At 39.0% G+C, this 27,391-nt stretch overlaps 2 protein-coding genes across 3 annotated transcripts in view; both read left to right on the plus strand.

The window, feature by feature from the left end:
* Paics (phosphoribosylaminoimidazole carboxylase, phosphoribosylaminoimidazole succinocarboxamide synthetase) overlaps window positions 1–7,174 on the plus strand; it is a 17,116-nt gene extending 9,942 nt beyond the window's left edge. For both annotated transcript variants that reach the window (XM_013009053.1, XM_013009052.1), the window contains 6 exons: window positions 490–669; window positions 752–865; window positions 1,449–1,532; window positions 4,058–4,238; window positions 5,599–5,757; window positions 6,363–7,174. In XM_013009053.1, coding sequence (XP_012864507.1) covers window positions 490–669; window positions 752–865; window positions 1,449–1,532; window positions 4,058–4,238; window positions 5,599–5,757; window positions 6,363–6,529 — 885 coding nt within the window. In that variant the 3' untranslated portion in view covers window positions 6,530–7,174. The remainder of the gene's footprint in view (window positions 1–489; window positions 670–751; window positions 866–1,448; window positions 1,533–4,057; window positions 4,239–5,598; window positions 5,758–6,362) is intronic.
* Window positions 7,175–11,343: 4,169 nt separating this feature from the next.
* Window positions 11,344–27,391, plus strand: part of Srp72 (signal recognition particle 72kDa) — a 29,274-nt gene continuing 13,226 nt past the window's right edge. Inside the window, exons 1-11 of the mRNA XM_013009048.1 lie at window positions 11,344–11,477; window positions 14,139–14,259; window positions 15,433–15,556; window positions 16,946–17,089; window positions 17,169–17,280; window positions 19,496–19,527; window positions 22,265–22,389; window positions 22,479–22,536; window positions 23,732–23,863; window positions 25,043–25,171; window positions 25,908–25,980. Coding sequence (XP_012864502.1) covers window positions 11,366–11,477; window positions 14,139–14,259; window positions 15,433–15,556; window positions 16,946–17,089; window positions 17,169–17,280; window positions 19,496–19,527; window positions 22,265–22,389; window positions 22,479–22,536; window positions 23,732–23,863; window positions 25,043–25,171; window positions 25,908–25,980 — 1,162 coding nt within the window. The 5' untranslated portion in view covers window positions 11,344–11,365. The remainder of the gene's footprint in view (window positions 11,478–14,138; window positions 14,260–15,432; window positions 15,557–16,945; window positions 17,090–17,168; window positions 17,281–19,495; window positions 19,528–22,264; window positions 22,390–22,478; window positions 22,537–23,731; window positions 23,864–25,042; window positions 25,172–25,907; window positions 25,981–27,391) is intronic.

The following is a 27,391-nucleotide window of genomic DNA, read 5'->3' on the forward strand; positions in this document are numbered from 1 at the left end:
GGAAGTGGCGCTGTAGCTCAAGTGGTAGAGCGCTCGCCTTGAGCTGAAGAGCTGAGGGACAGCGCCCAGGCCCAGAGTTCAAGCCCCATGACCAACAACAACAAAAAAAAAAAAGATTAGTAAGTAGTCCTGTATAAATTCTTATATTTTCTATGAGTCTTAGAGTTGATAAAAACTGAGTTTGAGAAGATTTGATTGGCTGAAATGTGTTTCATAGAGGGAAAACAAATTTCAGGTATATTTGACCTAGTGTAAGTCACCCAAATACTTTGAATTTTAAAGGAACTATGAAAAATAGACAAAAATATTTTTTTTAGTTAAGTGGTATTATAAACAAAAATGTTTTAGAAAAAGTAGATATTTTTGAGGAACATATGCCCAGGAGAAAAACAAGAGGTTTTGTTTTCTTTTTTGTTTGTGAAAAGTTCAGAAGTTTTAGATATAAATAAATGACATGATTTTAAATTAATTGCAATGTTTTATTCTCAGGATGATGCCAACAATGATCCGCAGTGGTCTGAGGAACAGTTAATAGCAGCAAAGTTTTGCTTTGCTGGACTTGATATAGGCCAGACTGAAGTGGATATCATGAGTCATGCTACACAAGCTATTTTTGAAATACTGGAGAAAGCTTGGTTGACCCAGAACTGTACACTGGTTGATATGAAGGTATAGATAAAATAAGGAGATTTGAAAGTCAAGGTTATAACCAGAAATGTAGTTTAGAAGTATTTGTTTTTAATTTCTCTAGATTGAATTTGGTGTTGATATAACCACCAAAAAGATTGTTCTGGCTGATGTTATTGATAATGACTCCTGGAGACTCTGGCCATCAGGAGATCGGAGCCAGCAGAAAGACAAACAGGTATGTATTGTTTTGTAAGAGTATTTGCAAGATCATGATGGCATAAAGGAGAGAGAAAAAGGCACTTAATCCTTCTGATATGAACCTGACTTGTTAATTGCTATTTAAAGCTTAATATCTACTACATCTTGATGAGTATACTATGAATAATACTTTAAACGTGACAAGCAAATTTCTCATTATCTTCGTAGCCTCTCACAGCAATGAAAACTAAGGCTCTAAGAGGATAATTGTCTTCCCAATTACAAGAGTAAGAAAGTGACAGGCTGCAACTGTATGCAAAGTCTTTTGGATCTTGCTCTATTTCTGTTCTTTCTTACAAACTGGGGGTGAGATCGTCTGTATAATTAATACATTAGAATTCTCAAGGCAGTATTTATAGTTGGTATTGTAGAATTATTTAACCTTAAATGAAAATAAAACTTCTCTACAGACCATTCTTTAATTCAGAAAATGAATTTGTAGACTGAGATGTATCTTCACTTTTTACTATATAAAGCTGTCATTATCCCTTATCAAAATTCAGAAAACAGTGTCATATAACAAAAGGTACTTGTTTTCTAACTTTTTTATTCTTTTCTAGTCTTATCGTGACCTCAAACTAGTAACTCCTGAAGGACTTCAGATGGTAAAGAAAAATTTTGAATGGGTTGCAGAGAGAGTAGAGGTAATCCTTCTACAGTAAATCTGTAGAGTATCATTCATTTCTTTTTTAAGAAAATTTTATTTCAAAATGGATATCCCTGTAATCCCAGCTATTCCAAATGTTGATCTAGGAGGAGTCTCAAGTTCAAAGCTGCTCTGGGCTACTTAGTGAATAAGACTTTGTCTCAGTAAAGAGACACTTTCAGCCAGGTGCCGGTGGCTCACGCCTGTAATCCTAGCTACTCAGAAGGCTGAGATCTGAGGATCATGGTTCAATGCCAGGCCTGGCAAGAAAGTCCGTGAAACTCTTATCTCCAATAAACCACCAGAAAACCGGAAGTGGCGTTGTAGCTCAGTGGTAGAGTGCTAGCCTTGAGCTGAAGAGCTGAGGGACAGCGCTCAGGCCCAGAGTTCAAGCCCCACGACCAACCAAAAAAAAAAAAAAAAACACTTAAAGAAAATATCCCAGCTATATTCCTCCCAGATCCTGGAAAAATTTTCTCATTTACCTTTCCATTGCTACTCGGTGTTAATGGCAGGAGATGGATGAAACTTCATGCAGTTGTTTTCTTTTTATATATATATATATATATATATACTCAAAGGCCTTGTCTTCCACCTTCTATACAACTGTTAAAGTCATTTTAATTTTTATGCTATTATTATTGTTCATGTAATTCCTTTATGAATTGAATGTGACTTGTGGTTACCTGAGGATTACAGTCACCTTTTAGAACATTTCCGTGAGAACACTCATTGTGAATTCCAAGCAGCAAACTTAGATTTCTAACATAATCTCATTTGACTGATCATGCCTTAAAATACTGAGTGGAATGTACTAAAATCCTTGGTGATAGCAGAGAAAAACCTTATAATGAAAGTTTTTTTTTATCATTTCTAAGTATTAATTGAAAGATCTGAGCATTTCGTTTTATTAGCAAATATAATTTGTCTAGTGAAGTTTGTGTACATGCTAACACCAGGGCATGGATTTAGGTCCTAATGTTCACTTGGCTTCCTTGTTCATGTTTGGTGCTCAACCACTTGAGCCTTCTGCATGGCTTTTTTTTAATAATTTTTTTTTGAGATTAGGTGATTACATAAATTTCAGTACTGTGGAATAGTGATACTTAAAGTCACAAACATATTTTAACCTTCACAAGGCAATTGTCATTATCATGGTCTATAAAATTTGTGAATTCTATAAGCTTTGACAATACAATTATTTCTTCCACTCAGGTGATACTTAGATTTCTTTCCTTTTGCTTAATGTAGCTGTTCCCTCTTTCCCTCTAATTCCCTCCCTCCCATCACTGCCTTTAAGTTGCTTAGTTCATTTTCATCAATGTCCAGTACAGCTGATGGGCCCTTCCGTTGTATGTTTTCCCATTTCCCTCTATCTCCCCTCATGTGCACTTATATATGCCATATATCTGGTCAAGAACATGGAGTCATTTAGCAATGATACAACAAAATGAGTGGAAGTCCTTTGTTTCTCGGGTCCTATTTACTTTGTCGTATCTCCTTGCATTTTGGCTTTAGCATCCACATATCAGGGAGACCATGTGCCATTTGTCTTTTTTTTTTTTTTTTTTTTGTCGGTCATGGGGCTTGAACTCTGGGCCTGGGTGCTGAGCCAGAGCACCACTTCTGGCTTTTTCTTCTTATGTGGTGCTGAGGAATCAAACCCAGGGCCTCATGCATGCAAGGCAAGCACTCTACCACTGAGCCACCTTCCCAGCCCCCCATTTGTCTCTTTGCTCTTGGCTTAACTCACTCAAAATGATTTGCTTAGTTCAGCATGGCTTTTTGCCAAGTAAGGATGGAGTTTCTCAGACTTTATCTTTTGGCTGCTTCAAATTATGATCTTATACTTTTCGGCCTCCTGAATAGTTAGAATTACAAATGTGAGCCACTGGTGCCCAGCTTGTAAGCTGGGTGCTGGTGGCTTACGCCTGTAATCCTAGCTACTAAGGAGGCTGAGATCTGAGGATCATGGTTCAAAGCCAGCCCGGGCAGGAAAGTCTGTGAGACTCTTATCTCTAATAAATCACTAGGAAAAAAAAAAAACAGAAATGGTGTTGTGGCTCAATCGGTAAGAGGACTCGCCTTGAGCTGAAGAGCTGAGGGATAGTTCCCAGGCCCAGAGTTCAAGCCCCATGACTGACCACAAAAAAAAAAAAAAAAAAAAATTTCACCTATAGCCAGGTGTGGTAGCACATGATTCTAAATGAGAACACTCAGAAGGCTGAAGTAGGAGGATCAAAAGTCTAAGGCCTTCCTGAACTACATACTCAACAACAAAAAAGGTGCCTTACCTATTACATTTTAGTTAAGTAGACCACTTCTTTTTTATGTAGAAGTTGTATTTTTGTTAAAATACATCCTTTTGTTTTAAATTTGGTTTGTTAAGAAAGTATCTGTCCAGATGTAATTTTGCTGCAAACTTTATTCTATGATAAAAAGAACTATTCTTGTGTACTACATCCTATGTTTATTCACTTTTGTTTTTGTGTTCTTTCTCATGGTTATGCTTCTCTTTTCCAGTTACTCCTGAAATCAGACAGTCAGTGCAGAGTTATAGTATTGATGGGTTCAATTTCTGATCTCAGTCATTGTGAGAAAATTAAAAAAGCTTGTGGAAATTTTGGAATTCCATGTGAACTTCGAGTAACATCTGCTCATAAAGGACCAGATGAAACCCTGAGGATTAAGGCAGAGTATGAAGGTAAGCTTCAAGTAACTAGAGCATTTCACGTATTTCTAATTTTGCCAAAGAATATGTATTTTAAACTAATATCAAAATGAATTTTTCCTGTTTCTGAGAATTATTTGATGTGCTATACTTTCATGACACTCACACCAAAAGATCATAAGGTATTTCAAGATCTTAAAAAAGAATAAATTCCGGGCTGGGAAGTTGGCTCAGTGGTAGAGCGCTTGCCTTGCATGCCTGAGGCCCTGGGTTCGATTCCTCAGCACCACATAAGCAAAAAGAAAAAAGTCAGAAGTGGCACTGTGGCTCAAGTGGTGGAGCGCTAGCCTTGAGCTGAAGAACTGAGGGACAACGCCCAGGCCCAGAGTTCAGGCCCCACGACTGGACCCAAAAAAAAAAAAAAGAATAAATTCCAAGTACAAACATAGAAGGAAACGATGAGCTGGAGAACTTTGAGGAGCTCTGGTGTCTTAACCTAATAAACTTCCCCTCCTGTCCACCCGCCAGCATTGTATCTCAGTGCAAACAGTGTCGTCTGCACAATATCTGAGGCAGAAGCAGCAGAATCTTTGGTGTCTTTAATGGCCAGTCTTTGCTGGGAGGCAGAAATTGAGGCATAGTTTCAGGTTATAATAACAACAATAAAGTAGTTATGAGATAGCATTAAGTTCAGGTATAGATTAACCACCAAATATTTCTCAACTTGTAAAAATGAGGATTGACTATTTTCTCTAAAGGTAACTGCTATGAGGAGTATATTCAGTTATTTGGGAGGACAGTGGTAGTGTTTCAGACTCCTTCAGTAAACTAATGACAGCTAGAATCTTTTTCTCCAAAACAAATTGAAATTTGAAATGTGAGCCATTCAAGGTGGTGTGTGCCTATAATCCCAGTGCTCTGGAAAATCATGAATTCAGAGCAATCCTCTTCCCAAAGAAATGCAAAATTTTATATTCTAGCTTACAAATACTTGCTTTAGGAATCAAGGTACAACTCAAGAACTCGCCCTAAGCCTTCAATCATCATGACTCCTTGCACAAGGACCACTCAGCAGAAGATCACTGTTAAGTTGATACGATTTTGAACAGCCTAAGCAATAGAAGAAGGTCCTTGGAGCCATTTCCTCTCTAACCCACTGGCATTGCCTTTATTCTATAAATCTCAAAAGCAGTCAAACCTATTCTAGCTAGCTAAAATTACTTGGTAAACAGTAAGTGACAGAATGAATCATATATTTTGAATATATGTATAACAGTAGCATTTTAATACTATTTTTCAGAGACGATTGTGCAAGAAATGAAGGATTTGATATATTAAGGATTTTATATTCTTTTTTAGTGTTTAACATGATTTTAACTTGTCATTGCTCTAGGAGATGGCATTCCTACTGTGTTTGTGGCAGTGGCAGGCAGAAGCAATGGCTTGGGCCCAGTAATGTCTGGAAACACTGCGTATCCTGTCATCAGCTGTCCTCCCCTCACACCAGACTGGGGAGCTCAGGATGTGTGGTCATCTCTTCGGCTGCCTAGTGGTGAGACACATCAAAAAAATTTTTTTTGTTACAAAAATTTCAAACATGAAACATACATAAACAGAATAATGAAGTCTCACATGTCCATTACTTGACTTTGTTTACCATTTTGCTGCATTTATAGCTCCATTCTTCTAGATTATTTTAAAGCACATTTTAGTACTTCATACTTACATGTACATCTCCAAGAGATACGGGCTGTTTTTTCTTTTGTTATGGGGCTTGGACACTGCCCTAAACTTTTTTTGCAAAAGGCTAGTGCTCTACTACTTTGAGCCACAGCTCCATTTCCATTTTACTGTGGTTAATTGGAGATAAGAGTCTCATGGACTTTGCTGCCTGGATTGGCTTAGAACCATGATCCTCAGATCTCAGCCTCCTGAGTAGCTAGGATTACAGGCATGAACCATGAGTGTCTAGCTCTGTTTTGTTTATGTAAGTTACACTCACACTGTGTTGACCTTCATTTGGGGAGGAAGTGTGCTGGGGATTGAACCTAGAGCTTCATGTATGCTAGCAAGCACTCATGACTATATCACATCCCTAGATGCTATATTTTCATTACCTGTCTGGTTGATTTCCCTCTTTTCTTTCTGAACCATTAGGTGTTGGCTGCTCAACCATACTATCTCCAGAAGGTTCAGCTCAGTTTGCTGCTCAGATATTTGGATTAAACAACCATTTAGTATGGGCCAAACTTCGAGCAAGCATATTGAACACGTGGATTTCCTTGAAGCAAGATGACAAGAAAATCAGAGAATGTAATTTATAAGAAAAAAAAAAGTTATTCATGAATGAAATGTTTTTTCATTCTTCTGAAAACAATAAATTCCTAGTTTCATAGCCAAAAAGAAGCAAGGTAAAAAGATGATTTTAAATGAATGGAAATGGTTTACTAGCATATAAGAATTTCTAGACACAAGGATTAGTAAAATGGCTATTAGCATTTACTATATAGGTAGCAAAATTATTATAGCATTTTAGAATTAATCTTCCCACTCTACATGGTTATTGTTAGCTAACAGGTAACATACCTGAATCAAATATATTTTGTAAATGCAAATGTCCTTTTCTAAAGATCTGAAGTTATTACCCGCCCTTTTGTGTCTTCATGCAAATTTTGGAGACTGAAATGCTTTCAGTTTCTGGTCTTCAAATTTAAAGGTTGTGCAGTTTTATTTTTCAAGGACCCTTTGCATATTCCAGGAAAGCATGCACAAGGCCTTGGGTTCAATCCCCAGCAACATAGAAAAAAGGAAGCTGAGATTGATGTTCGGAGAAACAAGTGAGGAAACACAGTGAGTGGAAAGGGGACTTTTCTGAGATCTTTTTTTGTTATCAGTACAGTTTTCCTTGGAAAAAGTAGTCCCTTGCCATCCTAAATGAGAAACTAAATAAATCTTACTTAACTATGTAACTTGGTATGGTGGGGTGCCTCTGTGTAGATCATAAACTTCTAATTCTGATAAGACATTTTTGGCTGTATCAGCAGTCATCAGCCTACAATCATGGTCAGAAACGTCCTCTCAGTTGATAACCATAATTTATTTTTATGCTAATATGTATCTGGTCTTGGACCTAGCAAAACTTGCTAGGAATTTTTAATGAGCTCATATGTGTTACTTAAGTCTTGACTTGCATAAGCTAGGCTTTTGTCCAGATTTATTCTGTTAGTGTTTCCTTCATTTTTCTTTGACCTATTTATCATGTCCACACACATATATTAGTTGAGTAACCTCATATACTAAGCAAACTGAGTCCCTGACTAGCTCTCCAGTCCCTCTCTTGCTCTGTTGCTTCTCTTTCCCTCTCTCTTTTTTTGCCATTTCTGGGGCTTTGACTTTGGGCCTGGACACTGTCCCTGAGCTTCTTTTTGCTCAAGGCTAGCACTCTACCACTTGAGTCACAGTGCCACTTCTGGCTTTTTGTGTTGATACGGTACTGAGGAATTGAACCCAGGGCTTCATGCATGCAAGGCAACTAAGCCACATTCCCAGCCTCCTTAGCTCTTTCTACTTAAACCACCATCTGCAGCTTTTTGCTGGTTAGTCTTTTCTGTCCAAGCTGGCTTCAAACTGTAATCCTCAGAGCTCCTACACTCTTGACAGCTAGGATTTTAGGTGTAAGCCATTGGTACCCTGCTGAAATTGCTTTACTTTTATTGGTGTTTATGCATTTGTCTTCTTATGCTTCAGCTACTTGGGGTATTAATCTCATGTCTGGTACAGTAAAATAAAAATAGTGGAACAAAATTTCCTTCAGCAATAAAAAGGAAGGATTTAACTCCTTATTCTGGTCTCAACATCTCTTTTCCTAAATTTTCTCCATCGAACTTATATTTATTGTTTACCCTCTCCCAACTAAAAAATACATTCCACAGTACACTGAGACATCCTTGTTAATTTTATCCCAGCAATTAGTATAATGCCAAACAACAGCATATACATCACAATGAAATACTAAATAAACAGAAGTACAAATTTCCAGAGGTCTGGAAACCTAGAACTACGTAGAACTTAATATCAGAGGAATACTTCCTGCAAGAGTATGCTGTAGCTTGTTTCAGCTTTGCCACCAGCCTTTTAACACCATTGGCAAGTGTTATATTTAGGAGGTGGAACGTATTTGAAGAAACTAAGGTCACTGGAACTGTGCCCTTGAAGGATATATTAGGACCCTCTGTCCTTCTACTTTGTAGTCCCAATGAGGTGAGCAGCTTTGCTCAGCCATGTACTTTTTTTTTTTGTCGTTCATGGGGCTTGAACTCTGGGCCTGGGCGCTGTCCCTCAGCTCTTCAGCTCAAGGTTAGTGCTCTACCACTTGAGCCACAGTGCCACTTCTGGTTTTCTGGTGGTTTATTGGAGACTGGAGTCTCACAGTCTTTCCTGCCTGGGATGGCTTTGAACTGAGATCCTCAGATCTCAGCCTCCTGAGTAGCTAGGATTACAGGCATGAGCCACCAGTGCCCGGCTCAGCCATGTACTTTCTTCCAAGAGGTTCTGTGTAGCACATGTCCAAAATCAGAGCCAACTTAACCACGGACTGAAAATGAGCCGTAATAAACCTTTCCTCCTTAGAAATTGGTTATCGCAGATATTTTATCACAGTGACAGAAACCTCTGAATTGAAAAGGTGGCAAGCAAAATCTAGATTACAAAAGGCCTTACATTCTAGTTTATAGTATGGATTTTATAATTAGGGTGGTAGAGTGTTATTACATAAAGAGTTTAAGAAACCAATCTGGGTTTTTTTTTGTTGTTTACCAAGTGAAGAGGACTCAGAAGGCAGAATGTATGAGCCCAGAGGGGGCCCCTCAGAATGAACTTGGTAGTACCTTAATCTTGGACTTCCCAGCCTCGGCATTGTGAGATAGATATCAAGCCACTGGTTTAGAAGACTCCTGATTCAAAAATAGTTTAAACCCACATGAATCATTTTCATCACAAACATTAAGCTGAACAAGTAGAAATCCATCAGAGAGGAATTTCTACAACCTATAAAGTAAATTAGGCCACAGTGATAAGTGCCAATCCTTACATGAAGTCAAGTTAGGACTACTAAAGCATTGGCTTTAGGGGTCATAAACATCTTTAGAGAATACAGTGGAATCTATAGAACCCTTTCTCAAAAACTCACACAAGGGCAGGGAATGTAGCTTAGTGGTAGAGTGCTTACCTATCATGCATGAAGCCTTGGGTTTGATTCCTGGGTACCACATAAACAGCAAAAGCCAGAAGTGGTACTGTGACTTAAGTGGTAGAGTACTAGCCTTGAATAAAAGAAGCTTAGGGACAGTGCCCAGACCCTGAGTTCAAGCCCTGGGACTGGCAAAAATAAATAAACACAAAATTTTGACTATAAAGCGTCATCTGGAACAGCTCTGAAATCTAGATGTAATTGACTTGAAACTAATGACAGTTCCTGTCATGATAGGTTCCTGTTATGAAAGCTCACATATTTACTGGTTCACAAGGATTATATCTTTTTTTTTTTTTTGTCGGTTGTGGGGCCTGAACTCTGGGAGTGGGTACCGTCTCCCAGCTCTTCAGCTCAAGGCTCTGCCACTTGAGCCACAGCGCCAACTTCCAGCTTTTTCTGTTCATGTGGTGCTGAGGAATCAAACCCAGGGCCTCATGCATGCAAGGCAAGCACTCTAACACAGCCAATTTCCCAGCCCAGATTATATCCTCTTACACCTAGACTTAGTCTACTTCAGTCCAAACATTTGTTAGTCAGGAGTGTTTTTATGAGTGAGATAAAGTTTTGAACTCAGGATCTTCATGCCTCCATTAGAAATGAAAGGTGAAAAGGAGTTATCTAGATTGTTAAGATAAAGTGGCAGGAATTAGCAAAGTCCTGTCTCGAGTAAGCTACTCAGGAAGATGTGTAACATTAAGTGTACTGGGGGGTGTCAAGCACATTGGAATGTACTTGTAATCCAGAACCCCAGAGACCGACATGGGGAGGGGGAGGATCATGAGTTTAAGCACAACCTAGGCCATACAGCCAAACTCTAAAATATGTAACACATATATAACACTACATACTGTATGATACATATGGTGACAATATTACTGTATAGGTATCTATCCCTTTCCTGTATACAACAAAAATACCTCAACACTTAAGGTTTTACAGGAACCCAGAATGCCTTATGTCTGTCCTGTTTACTGTGTGCCTGCCAGATGCATGAATTATCTTTTACCCCAGAACAATTATATTTCATGCTTAATTTACAGTGGGCAAAATGGAATCCAGGAAGGAAATTGTGGCCGGGCGCCAATGGCTCACTCCTGTAATCCTAGCTTCTCATGAAGCTGAGATAGGAAGATCACCATTGGAAGGCAGCCTGGGCAGCAAAGTGCATGAGACCTCACAAGGGGGAAAAAAGCCAAAAGTGGAGTTGTGGTTCAAGCGGTAGCGTGCTAACCTTGCGCACACATACAAGTTCAGGGATACTGCTCAGGCTCTGAATTCAAACTCTGGGACCGTCCCCCCCCCCGCCCCCCCTCCAAATGTTTACTGTCAGTCATCTAGTCAGTCCCAAAACCAGGTTCAGAACTTTGACTTGTTACCATCACAGCCTGACTGGCCATGTTTGAAGTGAAAGATGCAAACAAGAGGGAGGGAGGGGGTAAATCTAAGGGGTTTTCATCAAATACGACTTCACTCTATGCATGCACCCTTCGCGACCAGAACGTCCTCGGCCTTCCCCAGAACCAACCCCAGCTCTCCTAAATCCCTACAGTTCCAAGTGCTGGTGTGTTCCCGATTACCAAGGAGCCGGGCCCCACGCACTGACTCCCTGCTTTGTAAACTAGCTCGCAAAGGCCGTGGCGCCACTGGAGAGTGACACGAGTCCGTGAGTCCCTTCTAGTTCCCCGGCGGGGACAGACGCCGTCCAGGCAGCCCCCCACCCGGGACTACAGGTTCCATTCTCGCCTCGAGACCGGAAGATTGTGGTTTCCGACGCTACCCCGGGGGTGTAGAAGCTCCGGACTCCAACCACGTTGCTCAGCAACCACCAGCTTCCTCCTCCGCTAGGCCAACTAGAGAATCCGCTTCCGGGCCAGAGGTCGTCCCCGCCCCGCCCCTCGTCTCCTCCAAGATGGCGAGCAGTGGCAGCAGTGGGGGGGCATCGGTGCCGGCCTTGTGGAGTGAGGTGAACCGTTATGGCCAGAACGGCGACTTCACGCGCGCTCTCAAGACCGTCAACAAGAGTGAGTGTCGGGGGGGCGGGGGCGCCGAGGAGGGTCTGGGCGGCGGGAGAATGTCGCTGGTTTCCGGCGCGCGGGACCCCCTCGGAGCCGCTGCGCCGAGCGGGAGATCCGGGCGTCGTCCCGGCCGCGGCCCGTGGCCCGTGGCGGGGAGGGAGCGAGGCGCGGCCGCTTGGCGGGGGCCCCCGGGTTGCAGGTGGCCGAGAGCCACGTGGACTTCCCGCTTTCCTGGCCGCGGGACGCGCCGGACAACTTTAAAGAGACCGAAGAACCCGCACTCTTGCCAGCTGTTTTCCCCACTTGATTTCTTCCTCGCTGCCTTGTTTTAGAAAGGCCAATACGACACCAGATCGCCTCTTCCTCGTCCTCCTGAGCGAGGCGATCGAGTCAGCATTGTGGCCACAACTTGTTCTCTTGGGCTGGGCCTGGGCCACGTAATTGACCAGCTGGTGCTGAGCTGGTTCTAAGTTACGCAGAACGGATCCGGGCAGAGGGCAGGGCCCATCCATAGGTCAGACCTGCTAGAGCCAGTTGCAGAATCACCCCGATGTCGTTTCACTGGAGAACGGACAGGGGAACGCACGTACATTTGAATTACGTCGGGAAAGTTTGGCCTGCTCTTTTGCTGGTTTAGTGATCATTTCAGCGTTTTAGTGCCTTCAACGTGAGGTTCACGGCGTTTGTCTTTTATCCTTTAACCACGAATGCTAATACGGCCGTGTGCTTTAAATGCTCAGTTGTTCGGAGTTCTCTGCTAAAGTCGCAACCTGTATATGTTAGGTTTGGGGATGTAATTAAGCATTTCAACTGTGCAAAGCGGGAGAAACATAAAAAGTATGGCAGTGACACACGGGCTATACAGATACTTTTCAGCCACCCGTTGCTGAGTTAATGTGCAAGTGGTGGCTTTGACTGACACATATGCACCTTTTTTTTCATCTCAAGGAGCTTCATATTAAAAAATTAAGTAGTTATACAAAGGACTGTAGTTATACAGTTCCATAACTATGATCTTGGCCATTTTGACACTGAATATCTGTTAGCGTTGAAACCTCGCTACCTGGGTACTTCTGAGTCAGGGTGAAAAGGAAAAGTTTGAGTGGCTGTTTTTGTTTTGTTTGGGAACATTGCTGGCAAGATTATGTTTGCATTGTCCTTTTTTTGGGGGGGGGAGTCCCTTCGTGGGGCCTGAAATCTGGGCCTGGGCACGCTTTCCCTCAGCTCTTCAGCTCAAGGCTAGCGCTCTACCACTTGAGCCACAGCACCACTTCCGGCTTTTTTCTTTTTGCTTATGTGGTACTGAGGAATCGAACCCAGGGCCTCATGCATGCAAGGTAAGCGCTCTACCACTGAGCCACCTTCCCTTCCCAGCTCGCATTGTCCTTTTTTTTTTCCCCTTGGTCAGGAGGCTTGAACTCTGGGCCTGGGCGCAGTCCCTTAGCTCTTCAGCTCAAGGCTAGTGCTCTATCTCTCATGCCACAGCACCACTTCCGGCTTTTTCTGTTTATGTAGTGCTAAGGAACTGAACCCAGGCCCTCATGCTTGTGAGTCAAGCACTCTACAACTAAGCCACCTTCCCAGCCCCTGCATTGTACTTTATAGTTTCTAAGATTTTCCAAGAACATTGTCAATTCATCTTCTTGATAACCTCGTGAAAAAGTTATGCTTTTATGCTCATTTTGTAGCTCAGAACACTGAAATTTTGCTATTAAGTTATTTTCCCGAAAACTCCCAAGGAGTTAGTGGCAATCTTGCACTACACCTAAAGTATCTTATAATCTTACCATTTAGAGGATAAAGAGGATTGAGAATTTGAGACCAGCTTTGGTTAGGTTGCATAGAAAGACCCTGTCTTTAAAAAAAAGTAAAAAGTTATTTGCTTCCAACTTTCACATGAACTTTTCTTTCTCTGTGAAGTAATAAAATGTATATTTGCATCATAAGATTATGAACCCAAGGCCTTGAATTATAGCAAGCCCTCTACCAGTAAGCTTTATCCTCAGCCATCTTGAAAATCTATATGTGTGCATGCCAAAACTCAGGGGCTAGGCACTATCCTTTAATTTTTTCACTCTACCACTTGTGCTGTAGCTCTACTTAAAACTGTTGTTGGTTTTTTTGTTGTTTTTTGCTTTTTTGTCAGTCGTGGGCCCTGAACTCTAGGCCTAGGCTCTGTCCCTCAGCTCTTCAGTTCAAGGCTAGCTCTCTACCGCTTGAGCCACAGCGCCACTTCTGGCCTTTTCTGCTTATGTGTTGCTGAGGAACCCAGGGCCTCATGCATGCAAGGCAAGCACTCTACCACTGAGCCACGCTCCCAGCCCGTACTTACAACTTTTTGGTGTTTAAGTAAAAAGAAAGTTTCATAGCTTTAGCCTACCCTAGCTGGCTTTGAACCATAAGCCTTGGATCTCAGCCTCTTGAGTAGCTGGGATTACAAGCATTAAAGCATCAACTTCCAGCTTTCTTTTGGAAATCTTTATCTTACTGAAAATCAGATCTGTAATTCCTGTTGCCCCTGAAAAACAAAGATTAGTTGTTATTGTTTTACTACTTTGACAAACCTTATCTACTGTAGTGAAAATGGAAATGTGGCTTCTTAATGCAACAGAAAAACCGTGAAAAAAGAATGGATTTTAAAATGACTATATTAAAATTCTTCTCCAGTACTGCAGATCAATAAGGATGATATAACTGCCCTGCACTGTAAGGTAATATGTCTTATTCAGAATGGAAGTTTCAAGGAAGCCTTGAATGTCATCAATACTCACACCAAAGTGTTAACAAAGTAAGTGATTATCTCAATGTATAGAACCACTTTTGTTAAGAGTTATAACCTCTTCCATGGTTTCTCCTCCACTAGTCATTTTTTTAACCTACTTTTCCCTCCATTTTCCTTTTACTTGCTAGTGTTTCTGAAACTGGAAGAAGCACTAGCATCTATGCCTAGAGAGCTGTTTATTTGTTTATTTTGACCACTAAGAATGAAGTATACTCTAGAAGATAGGGAACATTAAACAGAGTTCATGTGGGATAGAGAGGCAAGGACCCAGCAAAAGTTTGAGCATATAAGCATACAAGTTGATTGAGGTCTTCAGGATGATGTGGCAGTGTTAGTCTGACTGATTCTCCATTGAGAATTATTTAAATGAATATACTTAATTTGACTTTTCTTTAGTTATACTTGGCCCCAAAGAAATATGTATCAAGACTAAATTTATAAGATATTTATTCTTTAATGGAATGTTTATAAGAAAATATATTTTTGTAAGAAGGTACCGGAATTTATACATAAATATGTTTTATATTATAAGTACATATGACAAATTTATATATTTGATGAAAAACTACAAGGGAATCAATAAATAAAAATAGTCATTTGTAGGGAATGAGGAGGAACAGAGTAGATCTCAGTAACAAAAGAGGTAAATCTTGGTATTTATCTTTTTGTTTTTATACTTGTGCCATGTAAAATGTAGATTGAAAACTGATTTTTTAAAACTTACAAGAACTAAAAAGAGAAGCCAGGCACCGGTGGCTCATGCCCGTAATCCTAGCTACTCAGGAGGCTGAGATCTGAAGATCATGGTTCAAAGCCTGCCAGGGCAGGAAAGTCCGTGTAAACCACTCAGAAAACTGGAAGTAGCTCTGTGGTTCAGGTGGTAGAGTACTAGTCTTGAGTTGAAGAGCTAAGGGACAGTGCCTAGGCCAAGAGTTCAAGCCCCATGACCAACAAAAAAAAAAAAAAGGAAAGATAAAAAGACAAAGAAAAGGAATGATGCTCTTAAGGATTATAGGTATGAGCCACCAGCACCTAGCTCATCCTGTATGATTTTTAAACATGTTATTAATTTTTGTCCTGGGAATTAATGTATATCATATGCTTAAGGCAATTTCTGGCATATAGTGAGCACTGTGCACTGTTAAATAATAATCATACATTGGTATGCTTTTTCTTCAGTAACTCACTGTCCTTTGAGAAGGCATATTGCGAGTACAGGCTAAACAGAATTGAGAATGCTTTGAAGACGATCGAAAATGCCAACCAGCAGTCAGACAAACTAAAGGAGCTTTATGGACAAGTGGTAATTACTGCTTTAAAATACCTGTTGACAATCATCCTGAGTGAGCATGACTCTGCCTTTAACGTGGAGCAGGGATGAGGAATTCCAGCCCATCCTGGTGCTCCACAAAACTGGTCATCAAGCTAATTCTCGAGGTTTGAACGTATTCTCTCTTCTTGCTCTTCATTTAAACAGTTGCATACATAATGTTCTTTGAACAAGGGACTTCCTCAGGGGTAACTAGAAAATTAACGGAACTATTCCATGCAATTTAGACTTAGTTGAAAAGATGAAAGCAAGTGAGTTTCTGTACTTATACAGATTTGAAACAACATTTCTAATATTTAACCGGTATTTTAAGATTAAAATAAAAGCATGATGTATGAGAATTTGATCTGCCCTATAAGAGTATATTACTCAAAGAAGGGGCTGGGAAGGTGGCTCAGTGGTAGAGCACTTGCCTAGCACCACATAAGCAAAAAGAAAAAAGCCGGAAGTGGTGCTGTGGCTCATGTAGTAGAGTGCTAGCCTTGAGCTGAAGAGCTGAGGAACAGCGCCTAGCCCCAGAGTTCAGGCCCCACGTCTGGATACCCCCCCCCCAAAAAAAAAGAAAAGTATATTACTCATGGAAATATATCCTGTCAAAATACTTCATTCTAAATGACATGAGACATAAAATTAAGCATGATATAAAGAAGTCTTATTAATGAAAAGATAGGAATCTGTAGTCTAGATAAATAGAAGGTAAATCAAGGGTTGATTAAGATCACCAGTCTTGGTCATGGGTGGACTGATTGACCCAGAGAAGTGGTTGTTACTCTCCTTTAAGAATGTGAATAATAATATGGAAATGTAACTGTGAATGGAAAAAGAACATGAATGAAATAAGCAGTAATTATATTGTGGATACTTGAGACTGTGTACAGTGGCTAAATTCTGAGATACAAAAATTGAAAGATTTATATGGTTAACTCCTAGGAAGCATTATCTTTTTTTGTTAATATTCTTTATTGCTAGGACTTAAGTTATTTTCAGTGGGAAAAAATTTTTATTGTAATTCAGATTCAATTAACATACAAACTTTTGTAGAAAGATTTCCTCATAATCCCTTTAACTTCAAGAAAGAATGTAAAGAAAAAAAAATTGTGTTGGTACCAAAGCTAGGAGTTGAGCCTTACATATTTTTCTAAATTGAATTATATCTGTAATATAGTAAGAGTCATTGTTAGGAGAATTTTTGAAGGCATTAGAGTACACAGAAGTAATTGAAATAAATTTTTTTTAAATAGTTGATTGCTTGTATTTTGCTGAGGTAGATTTCCTACTTAGTGGTTTCAAATGGGATTTGTAGGGTGTTAGACACTATGTTCATGTTCTTTGATATTTTTTTATTGCCTTTTTGTTCTCTAGCTATACCGCTTAGAACGCTATGATGAATGCCTAGCTGTGTATAGAGATCTAGTCCGAAATTCCCAAGATGATTATGATGAAGAAAGGAAAACAAACCTTTCTGCAGTTGTTGCAGCTCAAAGCAATTGGGAAAAAGTGGTTCCAGTAAGTATCCTTGTATGCCTATACTGCCAGGAAGTAATGTTCTTTTTGAGTGTTTGACTGGTATTTTGCTCCATGATAGGAGAACTTGGGCCTCCAAGAAGGCACACATGAACTGTGCTACAATGCTGCTTGTGCACTGATCGGACAAGGCCAGTTGAACCAGGCAATGAAAATCCTACAAAAAGCTGAAGGTTGGCAGTTTTCAAGTTTTCTATAACTATAATCTGGATAAGACCTTTGTAGAGCATCTTCAAAACTTGGAGTCAATGTTTATGAAATTATTAAATAGAAGCAGTAGTTTTTCAAAGTTCATCTACTCTCTCTTTTGGACCGTATCTCTATTTCTGTTGAAACACCAAGTTATTTTGCCTGTCCATTTTTAGTCATATTAGACTTCAGAGTTTGAATTTTGAGTACTTCCTTTCGGAGCAAGTTTTTTTGAATGTTAAATGTAAATGAAGTGACATATGTAACACAACTCAAGCACATTTTAATTAAGAAAAAAGGAGGCTGTGGCTGGGTGCTGGTGGCTTATGCAAGTAATCTTAGCTCTTCAAAAGGCTGAGATCTGAGAACCATGGTTTAAAGCCTACCTCAGCAGAACAATCCATGAGAAGGAGAGTGATAGATGACAGGTCTGACTCAATTGGTAAGAATGCCAGCTGTGAGTGAAATAGCTCAGCAAAAGTGCAAGACTCTGGGGTAAAGTTACAGTACCAGCATACATATAAAAGAAAAAAGGAACCTAGAATGTAGTTCTGTAGTAGAGTACAATCACAAGGCCTTGGATTCAATTCTCAGTACCCCCAAAAAAAGAAAATTTATTTGAGAACTTATTTCAGGACTCAACTCTTTCTAGAAGCTATAAAAGTGATGTTACAGAGATTTTAGAGGATAGTGATAAGGATAAAAAGTGAAACAGTAACTGTGAACAGCTAAACTGAAATCAAGGTTAGAATATCATGAAAAATCTGTGTAAGAATTAAAATCTCAGGGTTGGAGTTGAATACTTGCCTGCTATGCATATGCCCTGAGTTCAGTCCCTAGCACCACAAAAATGCATAATAAATAAATATATAGGCAGATGAATAGAATTAAAATTTTGCCAGAGACAGTAGTGCACACCTACAGTCAGAAAACTGAGGCAGGAGAATTGAAAGTTCAAGGCCAGCCTGCACAGTGGAGTCAGGGCCTCATTTAAGAAAATGATTGCAGGGAGGGGGGGGGGGGGGGGGGCAGAGGCGAGCGAAAGGGGGGGACAACGGGCGACTTAGGGCCTTGTTATCCTTCTTGGCATTTTTATTCAAAGCTGGCACTCTGCCACTTTAGCCACACCTCCACTCCCAACTTTTTGCTGATTAATTGGAGATAAGAGTTTCAGATTTGTCCACCCAGGCTTTTTTCAAATCCTGATCCTGAGATTTCACTCTTGTGAGTAAGATTATAGGTATCAGCTACCAGAGCCTGGCAATTAAAATTTCTTAAGCTGGGTTCAGTGGCTCACACCTTTAGTTATACTATTTGGGAGCTAAAGCAGATCAGTTGAGTTCTGGTGTTCAAGAATAGTTTCGGAAAAATAACATAACACTATCTCACTTTTTAAAAAAGATAGATGATGCATTACAGAGTTGTTTTTTTTTTTCTAAACAGTACTGTAGTTTGAGCTACTATCTGACTGTAGGCAGGTGCCCCCACCCAACATTGAAGATTTTAGTGTAGAAGTATTATAGACTTACATGAGCAGTTTGTTAATGTGTAGCAGATTTTGAAATGTATGTATTCTTTACTCAATTCCATTTTCTTCTAAAGGAATAATGAAACCAATTTTACATTTGTCTTTATGTTAATCATAATGGTTAAGAGAACAAAAATTAGTAAGTACATTACTTTCTGGATTGGTTATTTTACTTTAATTATGAAACAGATTTGTCATAGAGCCATTAAAACGGAACAAAACATAATAACATAGATGCATGTTTATTAAACACAAAGATGAACACAGAGTGGTGAAATAGCCCAAGTAGTGGCACTTGCCTAGTAAGTAGCAGACCCTGAATTAAAACTCCATTACCAACAAAACAAAACCAGAAGCTAGACACAATGGCTTATGCCTATACTTGGACGAGGTGCACATTAGGACCAGAACTGGACTAGCCCAGACAAAAGTTTTAGATACCCTTCTCTTCCACTAAATTCAACAAATGAGTCAGAAAGGTATGGTGGTGCTTGCCTGTGTGATCCCAGCTACTCTGGGGTCTATTTGTAGGAGGATATTTGGTTGAGGATAACCTTGAGCAGAAAAGACTGTCTGAGAAATCTCAGAAATTTAGTTCTTGTTTTTTGGAACAGTAAAAGGAATGGAAATTACCCAGCAATACTAACTTTTAGATAATTTTTCTCTTGTAGATCTTTGCCGCCGTTCATTTTCAGAAGACTCTGTAAGTATTATACAGTTATTAAGTCCAGATTTTATAGTTTTTTGTTTTGTTTTTGTGGGTTTTTTTTTTTTGTTGTTGTTTGTGAGGCCTGAACTCTGGGCCTGGGTGCTGTCCGTCAGCTCTTCAGCTCAAGGCTAGCACTCTACCATTTGAGCCATAGCACCACTTCAGTCTTTTTCTGCTTATGTGGTGCTGAGGAATCGAACCCAGGGCCTCATGCATGTGAGGCAAGTACTTTACCACTGAGCCACCTTTCCAGCCCCTAGATTTTATAGTTTTGACTAATAATGGACAGCTTCATTGTAGAATTCACTTTTTGTTATAGATAGTACAGTTCTTTTGGTTTATACCAACTTAGAAAATAATTTTCTTTAGGAACTTTAATGGATCTGAGAATTTTATATGGTTTATATGAAAATAAAGCTACTTTTCACATGAATAGTTCTTTCAGAGTAGTATTGTTACCTTGTCAAGCACAAGTGACACAACATGTTTGGGAACGACTCTTGGTTGGCAAACATTAAATTAGAGATGGAGTACTGAGTTGATAAAAGAGAATAGCCTCGTAGTTTTAAATATTCATTAGGCAACTTTTCTGAAAAAATTGGAGAATGTGGATGTATCCAAAGCATCAGTTGATGGTACTACATATTTTAAGCCAGTACTCATACCTATATTACTAGCTTCTCAGAAGGCTGACATCTGAAAGATCCTGCTTTGAGGCCAGCCCATGTTCACTACACTTTTCTTTTTTTTTAATTTTTATTTATTTTTTATTGTGAAAATACTGTACAGAGGGGTTACAATTAGATGGGGAAGATAATGAGTACATTTCTTATCAAGCATTGTAGCCTCCTCCTTTGTTTCCCCTTCCTGTCTCTTCCCAGCCTCCCCTCATAGTACTTAACTGTATTTTTTTTTGTCTTTTCTTTTTTGGTACTGGGGATCGAACCCAGGACATTGCACTTGCTAGGCAAGCGCTTTGCCACTGAGCTACATCCCAGCCCCACTACACTTAATTTCTAAAGCAACTAACATAAAGCAGGACTGGTCAAGCACCTGTGGCTTATGCCTGTAATTCTAACTACTCTAGCTGAGAACTAGAGATTACTGTTCAAAGCCTGCTTGGGCAGAAAAGTCCATGAGATTTATCTCCAATAAAGCCAGAAGTGGCACTGTAGTTCAAGTGGTAGAGCACTGTCCTTGAGCAAAAGAAGTTCAGGGACAGCACCCAGCCTAGAGTTCAAGCCCCAGGACTGATGGAACAAAAACCAAAACAAATAGGCCTAGAGATGTAGATCAAGTGGTAGATTACAGCTCAGTAAGCTTAAGGGTTTAGAGTTCAAACTCTAGTATTACTACTTGATAGGAATTCTTTTTTTTTTTTTGGTTGGTTGTGGGGTCTGAACTTTAGGCTTGGGTGCTGTCCCTCAGCTCTTCAGCTCTTCTGGCTTCTTCTGCTTATGTGGTGCTGAGGAATCAAACCCAGGGCCTCATGCATGTGAGGCAAGTACTCTGCCACTGAGCCACATTCCCAACCCCTATAAGAAAACATTTTTAAAGTAGAAGATAAAAAGAATTATTTAGTTAATTTTATCTTTCGTTTTTGTTTGTTTTGTCTGTGTGGGATTGAACTCACAGCCTGGGCACTGTCTTTGAGCTCTTTTTGCTCAAGGCCAGTGCTCACCACTTTGTGTCACAGCTCCACTTTGGGATTTCTAATGATTATTTGGAGATAAGAATCCCACAGACTCCTTCTTGGGCTGGCTTTGAGCCAGTCTTCAGATCTCAGCCTCCTGAGTTGCTACTATTACAGGTGTGAGCCACCAGCTAATTCTATGTTTTGGGTTTTTTTTAAGTTATTAGTAGAATATTATTTGCCTTAGAGATACGGTAGAATTGACAGAAGCATTTTTTTCTTTTCCTAGTGGGATGGCACTAGGGTTTGAACTCAAGGCTTTGGCACTTGCTAGGCAAGAGCTCTACCGCTTGGCACACACACCCTTTATATTTTAGTTATTAGATAAAATCTTGCACTTTGTCTCCAGACTTGCCTCAAACTGAGATCCTTCTATCTACACCTTCTGAGTAGCTGAGATTACAAGTTTGAGCTTCTACAGTTGGCTAGAGAATCCTCTTAAAAATACATTCTTACAAGAAAGTTGTTGGCAGAATTTAGGAATTTTGTCAAAAGTTAAATCTGGATGTCAATTGTTTTTTGTTTTTTGGGTTTTTTGTTTTTTTTGTTTTTGGGGCATTCATAGGGCTTGAACTCTGGGCCTGGGCGCTATCCCTCAGCTCTTCAGCTCTAGGTTAGTGCTCTACCACTTGAGCCACAGCGCCACTTTCCTGCCCAGGCTGGCTTTGAACCGAGATCCTCAGATCTCAACCTCCTGAGTAGCTAGGATTATAGGCGTGAGCCCCGGCGCCCAGCTGGATGCCAGTTTTTTTATATTATGATTTTCATTCCTGGGCTTTAGAGGATAATGACCATTAATACATTGTATTTCTTAATTTGTTGCCATGTTCTGCCAACATCTTTTTGCCATTTTCTCAACAACTCTCTTTAGTGACAATTCTAAATTTAAAAGAACTGATGTCATGGAACATTCTTGAAATTACATGTCTTCTTACGGGTTATATCTCTTTCAAACATTTGGATCACTTGATAAAATTATTTCAAATTTTCAGTTTGGAAATTTTTACAGAAAAAAAAAATCTTTCTTCTTCTGCTTAGGATGGGACTGAGGAAGACCCACAGGCAGAACTGGCCATCATTCATGGTCAGATGGCCTATATTCTGCAGCTTCAGGGTCGTACAGAGGAGGCTCTGCAACTTTACAATCAGATAATAAAACTAAAGTGAGTTGTTAAAATGAAGTTTCTTTTATAGGGGATGAGGCTTCTTTTTTAAAGTTTGTTCTATCTTAACTGTTGCTTCTTGTTCACAGGCCCACTGATGTGGGACTGCTAGCTGTAATTGCAAATAACATCATTACCATTAATAAGGTAAGGGATATCCAGGGCTTTCCTGTGTGTGTATTTTGTGCTGAGAACTCATTACCCCAGCTTTATTTCTAGGGAAAGCATTATTTTTTCCATGTTAGAAAAAAATCCTCGAGTGGCAGAATTACGATGGAGTATTAGTTAACTCTCATAAGATTGATGATTCTGTAATGCATATTCAAGTAATAAAGCATTCTTGTAAGCCAGTATATTAGCACACATCTGTAATCCCAGTGTGTTGAAAGTGCAAGACCAACCTGAAATACCCAGCCTCAAAAACCTAATTCATTCTGATACTGAAAAGAAGTATACTTGGTTAAATTCCTTGTCTTTTTAACTGCTGTATTTGATAAAATAGAAAGATCTCTGGGTTAGCAGATTTGAGTTGACCTGTGAAGGTTTGACTGGTTTAAGATTTTATCAGTAGTATATATTAGTTGTACAAGGGCTGCGTAATTGTGATACATGCATACAATATACTGCATCGACCTTATTCTCTCTTATCACTCTCCCTTAACCTATCCTCTTCCCAACAATTTCAACTGTTTTTTTTGTTCTGTTTTCACACATGTACCAAAAATACTGATACTTGTTGAAGGTTTAAAGATTAACCAGCAGGATAAGCATGCATAAATATGAAGAAGCATTTCTAGTTCACTGGGGAAAAATGAGAAAACACAAAAAGATACATAGGCATAAGGGACTAAAAGAAAAAAATAAAAAGTTAAATATCATCAAGGTATTTTTTCTAAAATGGCTTCAGAAATTTGTACAGTGATTTACTTACATACTGATCATTTCAAACTTTTTATATTTTACTTTATTATGCAAATTTAAACAGCATGATTTGTAGAAATTGCAAAGTAAATATCTTTGTAGTCAGTCTCAAAACAAGTAGTTAATAATAGAAAGATAATCAGGAGTTTGGATCCCTTTTTCCTTAAGACAGTTCATTTCAGCCTTCTCACCCCTGTTAAGTAGCTTGTGTAATAGATAGATACACCAGTAGGTTTGAATTGTAAAGATTTCATTTACATCTGTGAACCCAGAGCAAATTTCTATATATTTTACTAGCTGAGGTTCTAACCAGGTTGTGTTTATATAAAATAGCTAAATGAAAGAATAAGACCTTGGCATTTTAAGGGGGCTGAAGTTGGAGATGCTGTTAATAATGGTGAATGAACTTTCCCTTTATTAGGACCAAAATGTCTTTGACTCCAAGAAGAAAGTGAAATTAACCAATGCAGAAGGAGTAGAATTTAAGCTTTCCAAGAAACAACTACAAGCTATAGAATTTAACAAAGCTTTACTTGCTATGTACACAAATCAGGTAGGTAATAATAGATCTCTAGTTTCCTGGCTAACTCTTAACTCTTTTATAAATAGCAAATAATATTTAATGCATGTATTGGTCTAATTTATTTGTGTGTGTGTGTGTTGTGTGTGTGTGTGTGTGGTCTAGTTTATTTGTGTGTGTGTGTGTGTGTGTACACTCAGGACCTCATTCTCTTGGCTTGGCTTTTTTCACAAAAGGCTAGTGCTCTACCACTTGAGCTACACCTCTGTCTCTGGCTTTTTGTCAGTTAATTGAAAATAATAAGAGTTTCATAAACTTTATTTCTAATATCAATTGAAATACACTCAGCAAAGATACCAGTCATGATTATAAACACTCCCTTTCGGGCTGGGAAGGTGGCTCAGTGGTAGAGAGCTTGCCTTGCATGCCTGAGGCCCTGGGTTCGATTCCTTAGCACCACATAAGCAAAAAGAAAAAGCCGGAAGTGGCGCTGTGGCTCAAGTGGTAGAGTGCTAGCCTTGAGGTGAAGAGCTGAAGGACAGCGTTCAGACCCCATGGCCGTACCCAAAAAGAAACAAACTAAAAAACACTCCCTTTCATTTTGGTTCTGCTGTAAACAAAAGTTACAGATGTTGAAGAGATTTTATATGTATATATAGAGAGAGAGAGACAGACAGACATATGTATATATGTATGTACATACATATGTAAGTGCTATGTATATATGTGTATATATAAATTATGTAATATATATAATTATATATGTATAAAATTATATATACATATATGAGCTTGATAACATGAATTTTGAATTAGTACTCATGTAAAACCTAAGTTTTTAGTAGGAGAGTGAGAGGTTAGAATGTTTTTTATTATTTACAACTGAGTCAAATTATTAATACTTGGGTAAGAAATAAGTTTTGTGGTATTTATACTTGATGTATTACATTTTTAAACCTAATTTGAACATTCAAACAAACATTTAGAACTTTCCTTTTACCTAATGAGTTTTATAATTCATAGCTTAAATTCAGCAAATGGAAATCTTTTCTTGGAAGTAAACTTGAAACCAGATGCTATAAACTGTTTTCCTAACCTTTTTACATTTTTCATTTAAAAAAAAAACAAAACTAATACCCCCATCTCCCTTTGGGATTATTTAGTATTTAAGTTCATTAACCAGGTTTTTGTTATGTTGGAATCATTTTATAGGCAGAACAATGCCGAAAAATATCTACCAGTTTACAGTCTCAAAGTCCAGCACATCTCCTTCCTGTGTTAATCCAAGCAGCCCAACTCTGTCGTGAAAAGCAGCACACAAAAGCAATAGAGCTGCTTCAGGTAAAGACGTTAAACTTGAGTTTTTAATTAGGTGTCAGGCAGTTACCACCCTGTTTTACTTCCTTATAATAAGCTATAAGCTTGTCATTCCAGTATAGTAAGCCATAAGTAAATATACCACTAGATAAATTCTAGAGTCACTTTAGTTAATTCTTAGGTTATAGCTTCATTTTGTGAAAATTTATATCGTATAAATAATGAACCCCTAAAAACACTTGTTTCTTTTGAAGATCCACTAAACATGAAATGGAGATTTGTTGTAGTCTTAAAATACCAAAACATATGAAACCCATGTTCCATTAATGTGTTCTCCAGTAAATCTTACTTTAAAACTAAGTCATGGAGATACTACTCCAGTTCTGTTATGTTAAATATATGAATGTTGTCCATGTAGATAATGTTGAAAAGTTGAACAGGTAAAGTTAGGACCATTTTGAGGGGTAGAGTTGCCTATCAGGCCATCCCTCTCCTCTCCTTCCCTTAACTAGTCATTCCTTAAAAAAAAAAAAAAAAAAGTATAGTAATCTTTTGTTTCTTTGACATGATTTCCAGGAAACTTGATAGTATTGTTTACTTCTAGAGCATAGCTTTATAGCAAATTGAATGTAGAATGAAGTATCAAGGAAGCTTGATACTTTGAAACTGAATGTAAAAATTGTATGTAGCAATGATAGTAATTATGTAATGTCTGCAATTGTATAAATGTAATTTTTTTCCCCAACCAAAAACATTGTAGGAATTTTCAGATCAACATCCTGAAAATGCAGCTGAAATTAAGCTCACCATGGCACAATTGAAAATTTCTCAAGGTATTAATAAATATTTGAGTTAAAATATTTTGTGTAATAATAAAGTGTAACTATTGTTTGAAACCCAAAGATAGTTTTTTTTATCATCTCCAAATGTTGCAATGAAGTAGTTGGCCCTTAGGGTAATTCCTAAATTGATAGAACAATTTTCACTCAGGGCCTCAAGGTCAGTAGAGCATAGGATTCCTGTGTTCAAAAAGACCACAGTTAACTTGTATTTTCTGAGTACATTCTGTTATAAGAATACTTGGTCATTTGTGTAAAATAAGAAGCTTACTTTGTCTTGTGCTTTCCAGTATTTCACAGCTTTGCCCTTACCACATAAAATTTAGTGAGAACTTATATATTTGATTTTTAACAGAAAACTGCTTAGAACGTCTGCAGTTTCAGACTAAACTTGAGTTATTATCTGACTTGAGTTGTCTAGTGTGCTACTAGCCACATGTAGCTATTTGAGGTTTGAATTAATCAGAATTTAATAAAACTTAAAATTCCTACCAGGTATGAGCACCTGCCTATAGTTCCACCTACTCAGGTAGAGGCAGGAAGATCTCAAGTTTGAGGCTAGCTTGGGCAAAGTTATCAAGATTTTATCATGAACAAAATGGTTGTAGGCATAGTTCAATTGGTAGAACAATTGTCTACCACTAGTTCTATTTCAGTGCCTCAACTAGCATACAACAAAGCAAAATAGGTGACAGAAATACAAAATAGGAAGCCGGGCGCCAGTGGCTCAAGCCTGTAATCCTAGCTACTCAGGAGGCTGAGATCTGAGGATCACGGTTCAAAGCCAGCCCAGGCAGAAAAGTCCATGAGACACTTATCTCCAATTAATCACTAGAAAACCAGAAGTGGTGCTATGGCTTAAGTGGTAGAGCGCTCGCCTTGAGCTGAAGAGCGCATGGATAGCACTCAAGCCCAGAGTTCAAGCCCCACACCGACAAAAAAAAAAAAGAAATATAAAACAGGTCCTATAGATACTGGTGATAGTATGGGTGAATGTTGTTAGAATATATTATGGATGGGAGGGGGGGGGCAGGGAATGGGAAGGGGAAACAAAGGAGGAGGCAACAATGCTTGATAAGAAATGTACTCATTATCTTGCCCGTGTCATTGTAACCCCTCTGCATGGTACTTTCACAATAAAAAAAATCAATTAAAATTTAAGAAAAGAATATATTATGGACATGTGTGAACAGGGAGCAGTGAGGCGGGGAAGGAAATGGGATAAAGTAGTGATGCAGGGGTGGAGCCAGGTCAGGGTACATTGGATGCACATATAAACTTATCAAAATGAGACCCCCCCTTATACAACTAATTGATTATACAAAGTGTGGGAAAATAAAATTGATTTCCTTAGTTGTTGTAGCCACACTTAAGAAACTTAGTAGCCATGTATATCTAATGGCTG

This window comes from Dipodomys ordii, unplaced genomic scaffold, assembly GCF_000151885.1.
Source record: "Dipodomys ordii isolate 6190 unplaced genomic scaffold, Dord_2.0 Scaffold8, whole genome shotgun sequence".
NCBI lineage: Eukaryota > Metazoa > Chordata > Mammalia > Rodentia > Heteromyidae > Dipodomys > Dipodomys ordii.